This window comes from Pinus tabuliformis, chromosome 7, assembly GCF_031772625.1.
Source record: "Pinus tabuliformis cultivar Carrire ecotype Pingquan chromosome 7, CPIR1, whole genome shotgun sequence".
Lineage (NCBI taxonomy): Eukaryota > Viridiplantae > Streptophyta > Pinopsida > Pinales > Pinaceae > Pinus > Pinus tabuliformis.
In genome coordinates this window covers 199,606,099-199,621,574 of record NC_142293.1, presented here as the reverse complement: position 1 = coordinate 199,621,574, position 15,476 = coordinate 199,606,099, and the positions used below count along the sequence as shown (strand labels likewise).

The 15,476-nt window shown below is 41.6% G+C and overlaps 1 protein-coding gene across 5 annotated transcripts in view; it reads right to left on the bottom strand.

The window, feature by feature from the left end:
* The window catches only part of LOC149246539 (uncharacterized), a 161,853-nt gene extending 146,742 nt beyond the window's left edge, over nucleotides 1–15,111 (bottom strand). For 4 of the 5 annotated variants that reach the window (XM_089457962.1, XM_089457965.1, XM_089457964.1 and 1 more), the window contains exon 1: nucleotides 14,782–15,110. In XM_089457962.1, the coding sequence (XP_089314088.1) occupies nucleotides 14,782–15,104 (323 nt within the window). In that variant the 5' untranslated portion in view covers nucleotides 15,105–15,110. Of the gene's footprint in view, nucleotides 1–14,781 lie in introns of all 5 variants that reach the window. The other variant, XM_089457961.1, reaches the window with a different exon arrangement.
* Between the last annotated feature and the right edge of the window lie 365 nt (nucleotides 15,112–15,476).

Here is a 15,476-nt window from a genome sequence, read left to right as displayed (position 1 = left end):
TATGCTTTTCTTTTTCTTTTCAACTGCATCAACCTCTAGGGCATCATTCCAAACCCGACCCAAGGCGTGGGCAAGGGGAGGGGGAAGGTTAACCCTATGTGGACCAAGTGGAGGAATGTGGACCCAGATGGGAAACATGATGAATGGGGTTATAATGAGTGAAAAGGGGGCAATATATGTGGATGAGGGAGAGGGACCATGCAACCAAAATCAGTGTTTCCCATTAAGTACTATCCCTAAAGCCAAATGGTCAGTAAAAGAGATCCCACAAGACTAGAATCCAAGATTAACGTCCAAAAGGGGTCTAGGGGGCAAGAGCACAGACCTAGCCCATTCGTTCTGTCGAATCCCCCGATTAATCCATGCCCAGTAGTGTCCATGATAAGCAAACTACAATACTCAATTACCAAATGACAAGGCATACCTTTAGGTTCCGGAGTCCCACCTTCAAACATACGATCATGGTAGATGGGTGAGGGACCACATGGCTGGATCAGGTGGCGAAGAATTAGCACAATGAGCTAGTTGGTGGCTGCAAGGGGTTGTTGGCTGTCGGCTGAGGACCATCTACGAAAAAAAAATTCTCCTAGGGATATCACCCAAAAAAAGGTAGGTAACATAGCCGATAGCCCCTGATAGCCACCTTGTAGCCGATGTGATGTGCCACTATATCTCCGCCACCTGCATTAGTTGTATGTTTCCTCACCCATTTTTCAAGAGCACATGTTATAAGGTGGGCAATGCGACCCAAAAGGTATGTTTTTCATTGTGCAATCGAGTGCTTATGCTTGTTTCTCATTTGGGCATTTGGGCATGGATTATCGGATACCTTGTAAGAAGGAAGAGCTCTGATTGTGGTTTTGTTCCCTCACCTTAAATGAGGTTTAATCTTCAATCCTAGTCCCACGGGATCTCCTCTATTGGCCTATGGCTTTAGGAAGGGCACTACTTGGGAAATCCCAATTTTGGTAGAATGGTCCCATTTTCCCATTTCATATTTACCACTTCCCTCTACACATTATGAGCCCTTTTTCATTATTTCCCTTCTCTAGGTCCACATGACCATTCCGTCTTGTTACCGCTCAAACTAGTAGGGCGGCCTAGTGGGGCACTTGCAAGGTCAAGTGCAACAATGAAGCTAAAGCCCACTGTCACCACAGCTAAAGCTTACTACTCTTCACAGACTTTCATCGATGGGAGGAGACCCGAAATATAGAGAATCACTTATGAATAATAGATCAACTAACATGGATAACTAACATGGATGTGAAATGTTCTCGATAACCCTTTCCTAGGAGAGATTGAAGAGTGGGACTTGCTTGCTTCTTAAGCAAGGTATAAGATTCTCTAGGATAGGGGAGTAGGTATTTGAGGGCTTGGCTTAGGGAATGTGACTTGTAAAGGAGCTTCCTAAACCCTAAAATCCTTGTGGAACTTGGTTTCCCAAGTGGTTTTTGAAGAGTTGACTTTGATAAGATATGGGACCACACGAGACCAAGTGGACCCAGGTTAGGTCAAGGGGATAGGATTTAGCAACCAATGATAAGCTTGGCCGAATTAGGGAAGGGAAAAGGATCAAGGAATGACTTTTCAATGAAAGGCAATGCAAGGATCCCAGTGAAAAGCATCCAAAATATTGAATCATCTGTGATCAGTATAATGCATCTGTCACCCGAGTCTCTGACTGCTGCTAGTATCTGCACCGTCACTAAAGAATCTGTGTTATTGCGAACTCTGCACTGCGCTCCCCAGCATCTGACTGCTACTAGTCTCTACAACTGTCACTCTGGCATCTCACTGCATCAACTGTCACTTATCCATCCTGCTACTAAAAATTGTGGGTCCCCGTAGCAAGGTATTGATCCATGAGGTGGACTCCTCAAGGATCCTACCCATTTGTAGCGCTCTAGGGCTACAACTCCAAATCACCCCACCTCACTCCTAGAGGTATGTCGGCGATCATAGCAAAGTCTTCCTCCAACCTAGAGGATAGCCTGTCGATCTCTGTAGAAGCTGCCTGCTTCTCCTCCTTTTCCTTCTTCATGAGAGGACACTAGGTACTGTAGTGACCGAGTTCACCACACCTGAAGCACTTGACCTTCGACAAGTCGTTCTTCTTCCTCTACTCCGCCTATCCCTAACTGGGACCCTTAGATGCGAGGGCCACATTCTCCTCCTTCACATGTTTCTGTCTGTTTTTGATGTCACTGATGGAGCTCTTTAGAATAGCTCGCCTCAATTCCTCCTGCTGCAAGTCACCCACATCCTATCCCAATCTGGTAGCTTGTCTTTGCCCAATATGCTTTGGCCAAAGACTTGCCAGTCCTCGAAGACACTGTTGAGTGCCAGTCTCACAAGCTCTGTGGGTTGAGGCGCTGACAACTGGTCCCAAACCTCCTAAATCCTAGTGAGGAAGGGGTCTATGCCTTCCCCGCTCTGCGTCCAGATGAGCCTCAGCGTCTCCTTGAGGTACATCTTTCTCTGCTCGGAAGTACCCCAATACAACGCGGCAAGAGCATCCCACATCTGCTTGGTAGTATATTTGCCAACTATATGTGAAACAACATGATCCTGAACTCCATCTAGGATCAATTGTTTCGCCCATGCCATCTCTTTTCTATACTCCTTTAGTTGATTTGCATCCTGGGGAACTACTACCATTGCATCAATATATGTTTTCAGGACAAACTCATTTAGAAGGAAGGACATCCTTGCCTTTCAGATGATGTAGTTGGAAGTCACATCCAACCTGTCCTGATCACAAAGCCCAATAGTGGCCATCTCAACAAAATGTCAAAAATTTCCTCTTTCCTTCTGCTCAGTTGCTACGCTGCTATTCACACTCCCTTCTGGAGTGAGAAGATCTGCTCACAACGACTGTTGATCTGCAAGAAAACATCAAACTTCTTGAGACTAGAAGTTCCCGGAGGAAAATTTTCCATCAGTGTGTGCTCTTCTTCCTTTCACTTGATGTTGTCTCTGCTCTATCATACTGTTGCAAAACCTTTGCGTCCAGCTAGAGATCTGTTCAACGAAAAATCTGAGTTGCTCCCTCTGCCTCTAGAATCACTCGATCTAGTAGGATCGAATTTTTCTGCCCCACTCAAAAAAATCGAACCTCCACGAGTAACTCAGCCACCTGGCAACATGAATGCGCTTCCCTTGGGAATTGCGGTCTGCTAGCCACAATGAGTAGCGAAATTCCTTCTCTCTTCGTCTCTGAGTTCTCCGACTGATCAACTACGCTCTGATACCATGTGCAAATTCCAAACTGGAATCCTATTGCAGCAACTGGAAATTATTCTCCTAATCGTTAATTTAACTTAACAATTTATTTGTTGTTTGCTACGGCAAATATTGAATAAATCATACTGCAATCTACACAAATAAAATTGCAGAAGAATAAACGCTGGAAGAAATGGTGGCACGCAAACATAAAAATAACACAATTATTTTTGGACAAGTCCTCACAAAAACCCAACTTGGGAAAACCGGTGCAAAAGTGAGGGTTTTCTTATTATGCGGCAATGAATATCTGAGTACAATCTACATCCCTGAAACGGGCAATCCACAACAAGAAAATCTGGGCAAAATTATTGAAGGGGATTACCCTTCCTCCACAAACAATCCCGGCACAACCTACCTACAGAAAACTCAGTCTCCTGAAACCTCTACGTTAGCCTCTGCGCTGCACTACACAGTCTCTATGAAGTCAAGCCTCCAAGCAGTTTCTGCTGACGTCGTTCTGCCTGCCACTTCTTAGAAAATCATCTCTCTGGCACTCTACGCCCTCTGCCTGGCCTCTGGAACTTGTGAAAATTCCTAGACTTGAAGGAACCCCTACTGCTTCACCTACTTGATTTTTTAGATTACATTCATCAAGTTATTATTTTGCTTCATCATTACCCTCCTTCGACAGGTCGCTTCTTGTCGACTTCAACTCATTATCTAGGAAGATGACTTAGAAATTCCCTTTCAGTACCTTAGAGTTAGCATGCCCTAATGGTCAGTTCTTCGCATCCGACGACAGGTCTTCATCATTGGCTTTCGATCGGGTGATTCCACGAGTGTTCAACTTCAGCTTCATTATCACATTCACGGATTGTATTGTTGTACCTTAAGAGCCATTGTCATTATTGGTGGTTTCTCTCGTACCTGTTAACGGTCCACATCATTGGTCGATAATTAGGTGGTTTTCTAGCATGTTCGACTTCAACACATTTATTCGCATGTTAGGATTCGTACGTTGATCGGGTCGGGATGGAGCGCAAGACCCTGAGTCTTGTCTGTTATGACTCAAGCTGTATGGAGTTATATGTCATTCATGATTGTACACATGTTTCTACTATACGGATGGTTGTGACCATACCATGAGACTTTATATTTATGATGATCCTCATTATCTGGATGATTGCGCCCATACCTGTTGGGTGTGGAGCCTGATTATCTTCTATATTCAAAGGTATCGTCGCATTGGACCCCAGTTGTAAAATATTCGCTGCAGGGGGGGTCCACAGGGGGCGGCTGTGACCTTTTGGGAACCCCCCCCCCCCCGGCGGGGGGTTTCGGGGGTAGCGCCCCCGAAGCTAAAAATACATGTAAAATTGCCTTGTAAAAGTATAGTAATTTCTAGTCAATCTGGGCCGTTCATTAGGCGAAGATCTGACAATAGAAGTTATGTTTAATTTAGGGTTTTTTGCCCTAGAAGGCAACCCCTCACTATATATTACGGAATTGTATTGCGTCTATGTATATCTGCATTCTAAGTGAGGAAGAGAGAGGAGATTCAGAGTGAAGAGGGAGTTACAGCGGATCTGCTGTAGGTTTTATCTCTTCAGTTTGCTGGATAATATAATAAAAGAAGGACTAGCTGTTTCTCTGTGGACGTAGCCCAAACTGGGTGAACCACGTATATCTGTGTTTCTCTTGTTTTATGTGTTTTCTGTGTTTATATTTCTGCAATATTTTATGTGTTCCATTGCTCTGTAATATATAATTTTCTAACAACTGGTATCAAAGCCGAAGGTCTATTTGGCTGATAAACTCGCAGGAGAAAAGGGTTCCTGGTTCGAGTGGGAGCAATGGCAGAAGATGGTAGGTTTAAGGTCGAAAAATTCAACGGCCAAAACTATCAGTTGTGGAAGATGCAGATGGAAGATTAACTGTATCAGAGAGATCTGTACCTACCATTGAGCGGAAAGACAAAGAAGTCGACAAATATGACAGAAAAAAAATGGAATATTCTCGATAGAAAGGCACTTGGAACAATACGGTTGTGCCTAGCGACGTCGGTAGCATTTAATATTTCAAAGGAAACGACAACAGAGGGTTTAATGTCGACATTGACCAAACTATATGAAAAACCCTCAGCCTCAAATAAGGTATTTCTTATGAAACGTTTATTTAAAATGGAGATGTCAGAAGGTGGATCTGTTGCAGACCATTTAAATGATTTTAATACAGTTACAAGTCAATTAAGTTCTGTACGGGTAACTTTTGATGATGAAGTTAGGGCTCTATTATTTCTATGCTCATTGCCAGAAAGTTGGAATGGTTTAGTTATGGCCATTAGTAACTTTGTCTCTGGATCTAGTACTTTAAAGTTTGATGATGTTGTCGGTGCAATCCTTAGCGAGGAAATGCGACGAAAAAGCTCCAGCGAGACATCAGGTAATGCTTTGACTGCAGAGACTAGGGGAAGAAAAATGGAAAAATGAAAGAGTCCAGGATATCGCAGTAAATCAAGAAAAGGCAGATCCAAGTCCAGATCGGGGATAGTGTGCTGGAAATGCGAGAAGAAAGGACACCTGAAGAAGGACTGCAAGTCTCAGAAGGGAAAAGGAGGAGACGCACATCAAGAAACTAATCATGAAGCGAATGTAACAGGTGATGTGTTGCAAGATACTTTGATTCTTTCACTAGAAAATATTATTGATTCCTGGGTGGTAGATTCAGGGGCCTCATTCCATGCCACACTTGATAAGAAACATTTTCATGATTATGTTCAAGGAGATTTTGGACCGGTTCGATTGGGTGATGATAAACCCCGTAAAATCGTTGGAATGGGTACAGTGTTCATAAAACAGCAGAATGGAAATCAATGGCTATTGAAGGAGGTAAGGCATGTTCCAAATCTGAAGAAAAATCTGATTTCAACAGGGCAGTTGGGAGGTGAAGGTTGTGTAACTACTTTCACAGATAAAACTTGAAAGGTCACTAAAGGATCCCTGGTAACAACGAAAGGAGGAAAGGTTGGTACATTGTATTATTGCAATGGTATTTCTAATTTTATTAATGCTTTAACCTCTACAGGAGAAGATATGGCATTGTGGCATCATAAGCTTGGGCACATGAGTGAGAAGGGGATGCAGATTCTTCACTCAAGAAATTTGTTGCCAGGTTTGAAGCATGTTGATTTAAAATTCTGTGAGAATTGTGTTTATGGAAAACAAAAGAGAGTCAGATTCCTTAGAGTTGGGAAAGAAAAGAAGAGCGGAAAATTAGAGCTTGTGCATACAGATGTATGGGGACTTGCTCAGGTATAATCTCTTGGTGGCTCTAGTTATTATGTTACTTTTATTGATGATGCAACCAGAAAAACCTGGATTTATTGTATTCGAAATAAATCTGATGTATTTGATACTTTCAAGAAATGGAAAGTTTTGGTTGAAAATGAGACCAGAAAAAGGTTGAAGTGTCTCAGATCAGACAATGGAGGTGAATATTACAGCAAAGAGTTTGATAGATACTGTTCTGAGAATGGAATTCGCAGAGAGAAGACAGTTCCAAGAACACCACAAGAAAATGGTGTGTCAAAAAGGATGAACAGGACAATCATGGAGCGTGCAAGGTGCATGAGATTGCATGCAGGATTGCCTTTACAATTTTGGGCAGATGTTGTAGATACTATTGTTTATCTAATAAACAGAGGGCCTTCAAGTTCCTTGGATGGTGGTATTCCAGAGGAGGCATGGACAGGAAAAAAGGTAAACTACTCTTTTTTAAAGACTTTTGGTTGTGAAGCCTTTGTCCACATTAACAAAGAAAATAGAACAAAGCTAGAGGCAAAATCAAAGAAATGTATCTTTATTGGATATGGTGTTAATGATTTTGGTTATCGCTTTTATGATTATGAAAAACACAAAATCATTAGAAGCAGAGATGTCATATTCAATGAAAAGGTTTTGTATAAGGATCAGCTGCAGGAAAAGAAACAGGAAAAAGAAAACAAAGAATACACAGTGCTTGACGAGATCACAGAAAAAGTGATGGTGCCTGAAAATCATAATGATCAACAGCCAGAACAACAACCACAACAGCAACAAGCACTTCAAACACCTGAAAGTGGTGTTAGAAGATCTACCAGGATGAGTAGACCCCCTGAACGATATTCTCCTTCATTATATTATGTATTGTTGACTAATTCTGGTGAACCAGAATGTTATGAAGAAGCGGTGCAGGTAGAAACCAGGGAGAAGTGGGAGCAAGCCATGAAAGAAGAGATGGACTCCTTAGCACATAACCAAACTTGGGACTTAGTCAGGTTGCCTGCAGGTAAAATAGCATCGCAAAATAAATGGGTTTACAAGTTGAAGGAAGAAGATGGAGGTAGAAAAAGGTACAAAGCTAGACTTGTGGTGAAGGGGTTTGCACAGAAGAAAGATATTGATTTTGATGATATTTTCTCCTGTTGTTAAGATGACTTCAATCAGAACTATTTTAAGTCTAGTAGTAGTTGAAGATTTGCATCTTGAGCAATTAGACGTAAAGACAGTCTTTCTCCATGGGGATTTGGAGGAAGAGATATATATGCAGCAGCCACAAGGATATGAGATAAAAGGGAAGGAGAAACTAGTGTGCAGGTTGAAGAAGAGCTTGTATGGCTTAAAACAGGGTCCAAGGCAGTGGTATCTAAAATTTGACAGGTTTATGTCTGAACAAGGTTATACTAGATGTGACTCTGATCATTGTGTTTATCTGAAAAAGCAAAACGATGGCAGCTATATTATCTTGTTATTGTATGTAGATGACATGCTTGTTGCAGGGGTCTAACATGCAGGAAATAAATGTGCTCAAAAGGAAATTAGCAAACTCATTTGCAATGAAGGATTTGGGTGCTGCAAAACAAATCCTTGGTATGAGAATAACTAGAGACAGGAAGAATCGCAAATTAACATTGTCTCAAAGTGAGTACATAGAAAAGGTGTTGAAAAGGTTTAATATGCAGAATGCAAAACCAGGTAGTATACCTTTGGCTAGCCATTTCAAATTAAGTAAAGGGGCGTGTCCCAAGACTCAGGAAGAAATGGCTCATATGTCTAAAGTTCCATATGCATCAGCAGTTGGAAGCTTAATGTATGCAATGGTCTGCACAAGGCCTAATATTGCACATGCAGTGGGAGTTGTAAGCAGGTATATGAACAATCCAGGAAAAGAACATTGGATGACGGTGAAGTGGATTCTCAGGTATTTGAGAGGTACCACAAATCAAGCATTATGCTTTGGTGGTTCAAACATTTCTCTACAGGGATATGTTGATGCAGATATGGCGGGTGATAGAGATAACAGGAGGAGCACTACAGGATATGTATTTACTGTAGGTGGAACAGCTGTAAGTTGGGTCTCAAAACTGCAAAGTGTTGTTGCACTCTCAACAACAGAAGCAGAGTATGTTGCTGCTATAGAGGCTAGTAAAGAAATGATTTGGTTACAAAGGTTTCTGGATGAATTGGGTAAGAAGCAGGAGTTGGGCAGGTTATACAGTGACAACCAGAGTGCCATACATCTTGCAAAGAACTCTGCATTTCATTCCAAGACTAAGCATATACAGCTCAAGTACCATTTCATACGGTCAGCGTTGGAAGATGGACAGTTGAAGCTGGAAAAGATACACACTAGCCAGAATCCTGCAGATATGTTAACAAAAGTTGTAACCAGGGAGAAAGTGAGAATCTGTTCAATTTCAATTGGTCTTCAAGTATGATGAAGAAAATGAGAAACAGCCAGGTCCAAAGTGGATTCATTGTCCAGCAAATGAAGCAGCAGTGGAATTGCTATAATCAGTCTCCAAGTGAGAGATTGTGGGTGTGGAGCCTAATTATCCTCTGTATTCAAAGGTATTGTCGCATTGGACCCCATTCGTGATGGGGCGGCATAAAATATTCGCTGCAGGGGGGTCCAGGGGGTCGGCTACGACCTTTTGGGAGCCCCCCCTAGTGGGGGGTTTCGGGGGCAGCGCCCCCGAAGCTAAGAATAGATGTAAAATTGCCTTGTAAAAGTATAGTAATTTCTAGTCAATCTGGGCCGTTCATTAGACGAAAATCTGACTGTAGAAGTTATGTTTAATTTAGGGTTTTTTGCCCTAGAAGGCAACCCCTCACTATATATGAGGGAATTGTATTGCGTCTATGTATATCTATATTCTGCGTGAGGAAGAGAAAGGAGATTGAGAACGAAGAGGGAGTTACAGCAGATCTGTTGTAGGTTGTATCTCTTCAGTTTGCTGGATAATATAATAAAAGAAGGACTGGTTGTTTCTCCGTGGACGTAGCCCAAACTGGGTGAACCACGTATATCTGCGTCTCTCTTGTTTTATGCGTTTTTTGTGTTTATATTTCTGCAATATTTTATGTGTTCCATTACTCTGTAATATATAATCTTCTAACAATACCATAGATCTTTTCATATAGTCTTCATCATCCGAATGGTTGTGTCCATGCCATAGATTCATGTCTTGATCTCAGATATGTATATGTATATGCGTCCTTGATTTGCAGGTCTCCTGACAGTGCGTGTCCTCGTCCTTGCAAGAGCTCGTAAAGCATCTCAGCCATCACTCCTTGTTCTGTCTTCATGCTTTAGGGGACATCCGTTACACAATATTTTGTCACGCCTCTTGCACTTCCCTGTGACATACCCCGAAGTGCCCGAAACATGACCATTATACAGTATACTCATCCATGTATACAGCTTAGATCCCTCCTAAGACTTTGTTTGGAAAATGCCTTGAGCTTTCCCTGAAGAAATAGCTCTTAAAACCTAAAATGAGGATCATCACTCTTATGAGGCTTAAAACAACGATGGTCGCATATTGCACTGTACTTGACCAGCAATGGCATCGCTCTGTTCCCTTGCATACCCGCGATGATCCCAAAAAGGTAATTTTCCCAAAGAGGATGAGAAGCTTCGTGATCTAGAAGCTTCCAGAGCGGCGAGTTGGAGGTTGTTTTGCATAGATGAGGTCGAATCCTCTCATCTTGTGATCTGATAATGAGATCTAAGACAATTATTAAGGTATTACAAACTCATGTGCATGGATATGCCTATGTTACTTTGTGTAATGGATTGATAAGATTGCGAAATACATAGACAAAGAAGCAGTTAAAGAACATAATAGACAACACACATAAACACGCAGTTTAATAATGAGTTCATCCAACACTCCTGTGCTACGTCTCCTGGTCCAGCCTTCATTGGTGACCTCTCTATTATGTCTTCAAAAACAGAGTTTTACAAAAGTATGAGCTCAATTTGAGTCTCAACACACAACAACTACAACAACAAGAGTTTTGCTTGAACCCCTCAAGCCTCTCTGAGTACACAAACTCCCTCTATAACTCTCTATCTCTGTCTTTGCTCTGTCTCAACACTACCTGCCCCTGTCTTCTGTAGCTTTAAAGCCAATCTACGCTGTCTATTCGTTTCTCCTTCTTAGGCTCTCTGGCTTCCCGACCTCTGTCCGCTCAGATCCCCCTCTGAGCGTTAGAAATCATTGCTAAATGCTTTCAGAGATGGTGGCCACCTGTTCTGTAACGGAATGGGTCATCGATGCCTTTTAAATCCCAAAAACGGTCGTTTCCTGTTTACACAGAGAAACGTTGCAAAACACAGAAAAATCCACCAAAACATTATTCATCGGACTTCAAATATTATAAATCCGCCTTGTAACAGCTATCGAGTCTACTTGTATATCGACATCGCATCTCCACCATTGATCTGGGAGATCCAAATCCAACGGCTGTGGTTCATTTCGGGCGGCTCTTCCGTACGGGGGTTAACCACCCCATGAGGGTGGTTTTCTCTCTCCTTAGCCTGGACACGTGGCAGCCAATGTATGGGATGTATGGGATCGGGCGGAGCCCGACCCAAACCACTTACCGCCTTTGGTCCTCCCAAAATCCTGCTTGTTTTCTTTGTATTAAAAAATACATTAAACACTGAAAAACCCCGTAAAATGGCTTTATCGAACTTGAAATCGTATATAACAGCATTAATAAACCCTTTCGGGTCTGGTTTCATCGCATCAGCGCTTTTTCCTTTGTATTTCGTTTATTTAACGAAAATGCAAAGTACAAAGGAAAACCCTGTTTTCCGGATCTCAAAATATATATATATATATCATCTATATTTTCATCGGGTCCAGCTATCGCGAATCATATTTATATCGACCTCACTCTATTGAAATACTCTGATGCAATGTGGCGATCGCATTCGCATATTGCACATATCCCAAGCCAATTGTAATCGCTCCTCTGTCCTTGCCGATTGCGATATCGCACGTTAACATGGGTCGTCGATCTGCGGGCTTGATCGACGGTCCTCGTTGACTCGCGCTGATCGCGATCGCAACTGTCATGTGATAGCCCCCGATTGCCTCCGCTTGCCATCGTCGATTGCGATTTGCCGATCGGATCTGGACCGTTGATCAGGTAGATCCAACGGCTCCAATGCAAAGTTGATTTAAGCCTCCGATAAGCCTTATTTCACTGATTTCTTCATGTTTTTGCCTCTCGATAGTGTAATCCGACTTTTTGAAAATTTCTTCTCATGCGATAGTTTCGAGTGTTTGAAAACTTAGAGGGTTTTCTAGGATCCATTTGCATCCTCTTGGCCTCTTGGTTTTATCCCTATGAGCTACTTCCTTGAGATGAGGGCCTAATCCTATCTTTGGAGAAGTCCTAACTCCCTCTCCAAGCCTATAAATTCATCCTCTCCCATTCCCAAATGGTTGGTCTATGTCTATTTGCACCCTTATGTTAAGCTTATGCCTAGAGACTATTCATTAGACTTGGAGAATGAGTGTTTGGAGAGTCCTTGGCTTGGACTTGGATTACCACTCAAGGAGAACCTTTCAACATCAAGGCTTTGGTTGTAAGCTTCCCTTTATTTCCTAATAATATACAATTGTTGGTTCATCTTCCCAAAATATATATGTTCATGTATTATTTAGCTTAACATTCCTTGATTAGTTAAGTAGGTTGTTATTGGATTTGCTATTGGTTTTGGCATGCTTTGTTGTCTCTTGATCACTTGTGCAGGTACATAAATGCTGAGAGAAGCAGGAACAAGTCCGTGACACAAGCAGTTCGAGGCCCTCAACAAAGGAAATCAGAATAGCATCAGAACGAGGTAGGCCATCTCTTTCGTTCTACTTTTCAATTATAACCTAGGAAGATGTCTAGTTGATTGTCACTTCGGTTGCTAGACCCACTCATTGGGCTAGAGGGATCGTCTCTGTCCGCAGAGAGGATTAACCTTGACAACAACTTCTTCCTTCAGCTGCTTCACACTTCGTCGACAGAGTTGAGCTTGTTGAAAGGCAAACCGTTCAATTTGTTCATGCCACCAATCTTGTAGTTCCTTCTTAAGATCCTCGACACCATATTCCAAATCCCCATGGAAATTTTCAAGTCCCGAAAACGGAACCATTTGTTGGCGGAAAAATAATGGAAGGATTGAGACCTTGGGTTCAGGCATGGGGGCCAACAAAAGCTGTGTTGTGGTCAATGCCGACATTTTCACCTTATCCAAGGAAAATAAGGCGTGTCGCGACCTTAGTTAGTTAAGGGTTGGAATATGGTATCAAGAAGAATCACATGGAAGATATCAATGCCAAAAAATCTAGAAGTATACCAATTAAAACCAAATCATAACATATCAAACGCATGAAGAGAAAGAACATCATACAGGTGCAAACATATTAAAAAATTTAAAAGCCACATAAACCCACACACACAGTACTCGTGTATCCCTGTAATCTCTTCTTCTATTAACTCTGGCAACAGTACAACATTACATCTGGCTCAAAAGCCTCATAGACAGAACAAGAAACTAACATGAAAGAGCAATACACAATCGAGATAATAAGAACCAGAGCGGGCTTGAATGGCTCCGCAACAGCATTTCGGCATCATTCCCATCTCTCTCCCTTTGTTTTTCCCCTTGGCCTTCTTTTATATCCCTGCGCTTGCTTGGACTTCCACTCCTCCCTCGGATGCTCCGCCTTTTTCCTCTTTCGACTGCTTCTACTACTCGGCTGTTGGGATTCCTTTCCGCTCGGCTATGGCTGCCTAAGCCCCGACATCTCTGGCAATGTTTCCGAAACTGCTGGTCTTCGGCGGATCCCTTCTTCTTGTTCAGTTGTCTCCTCCGCAACTTCCCAACAGTTATATTTGGCAAAACGTGGCCATCCTTCCAATGTGTCACCTTGGTTCCCAAAATGAAGGACCCAACAAGCCTACGCAATATGGTTGCTCCTACCCCCAAGTATCGTAACAACCCACCGCCCAATGCAGGCATGATTCCCATAGCAGAATAATCTATGTTTCTTGTTTTGTGGACTCTTCTAGTTGTGTGGGCAAACTTGTCCTCTTCTAGTGTTTTTTGGTTATTGTTTTGGTTGACTTTTAAGCATGTCTTGCAATTTTGTACCATGAGATAAAGCAAATTTGATCTCTGAATTCCAGGAAACTTATGTGAAGGTTGTCTTTGTGGACCACCTTTTTTTTAATAAAATGTTATATATTTTCATTTTGATCATCTTAACATTTAAAGGAAGCATTGTAATCAGAGTAGAAGAAGACGCAGGTTTATGAGCTAGATCTCATGCAGCTACCCTACTTGCAAGCGTAGATAAAGGGAAGAGTATTTTGATGTAATGATTTTTCTTTGGAAAAGAAAGTACTTCCTTTAAACTCCATAAGCACTACAATGGGCCTGCAAAAGTGAATATGTTATGCACCAAAAGGGACCTATTTTCACGGTCAATACAAACCTTGAAGGTCAACCTAAGCTCTTGTAACAGGGGCTAATCTTTTGTCGAAATCACCTAACTGATTTTGTAAGTGAAAAGGGATGTTCTTCCATAAAAATCGCGCAGGACTTCCACCAGGCTCAAAGTGCTTATTCATTAGTGCCTTTGAGAAAACTGAATCTGAATGAGCCCACTCTTTTCACCACTGAACCAAAACATTTTGATGTAATGATAGCTTAGCATGTGCAATTTGAAGGTATGACATCCCCCAGTAATAAGTACATTTTAGAGCATTCCCATTAACATAAGTACATTTTAGAGGGACGAGGATTGTTAGTATAGAATGAAATATCTAACAATTGTAGAGCTTTTAGGTTTTTTTAACAGGAAAATTGGTTGACCTGCTGCTGGTCGCTGAAGAGACTTGGGAGTCATTATTCTCTTGAACCTATACTCCCCACAAGTCTCATTATACCGGTAAACTGAGTTTTGAACCTAGACGGCCTACATTAATTGGCAAATGCCTTCCCACACTAGACATGCACCATTGAGCCTAGTGCGAGGGACTATCAAACCATTGTCGAGTTATCCATAAACGTTTATCACAGAAGTTTTAAAAATTATAAATAATGATTAATATTTGCGTTATTTTCCTGCACAGCAGTAATTCCATTCCGGGTTTGAATTTTGACATCTAACCGAAACGTTTATTTCTACTCATGACTATTATAATGAATAAGAAAACATACGTGTTATCCTGCCACGCCATAGTCGTCGTACGCTTCCCATTGCTTGAAACCAACCCCCATTTGCTCAATCGCTGCTTCTGGCGGGGCGAAGCCTGCCATGGCGATAATACTCTGCAGCTTCCTGTGGTCCAATTTTGGTAAGTTACGCCATATTTAGAGGTGATAGAGGAGCGACAGAATTTGGTTTTAGCAGATGGTAGCGCTATATTTAGAGCAAGTAAACCGGATGCCCCCATGACTGTATGTTGCAAGGACGCCTCCGTCGCATACATGTTTCTACACGGATTCTCATCCGTTTTCCACAAATGATATATAGAAATCATTTCTTGCCATTGATTATATATAAATCATTTTTTATATTACAAGTGGGGCATTAGGGTTGAGTGTGGTGATTAATGTCTTATAAATTATTTTATATATATATATATAGGTTGAGTGTGGTGATTAATGTCTTATAAATTATTTTATATATATATAGAATTAGATTGTAGGGAAAAAAAAATTGGTAGGTATATGTTTTTAGATAGTTTGTTTGTTTTGTTTGTTTGTTTTTTTTTCTACATTAAAGAGTGCCTTAACAAAGTATCACGTCATCATCTATCTAAAACTTGTTGGACTAAATTGTAAGCTTGGCATGACTATATCTTCAACATGTCCCATCATCTATCTAAAACTTGTTGGACTAAACTTGTAAG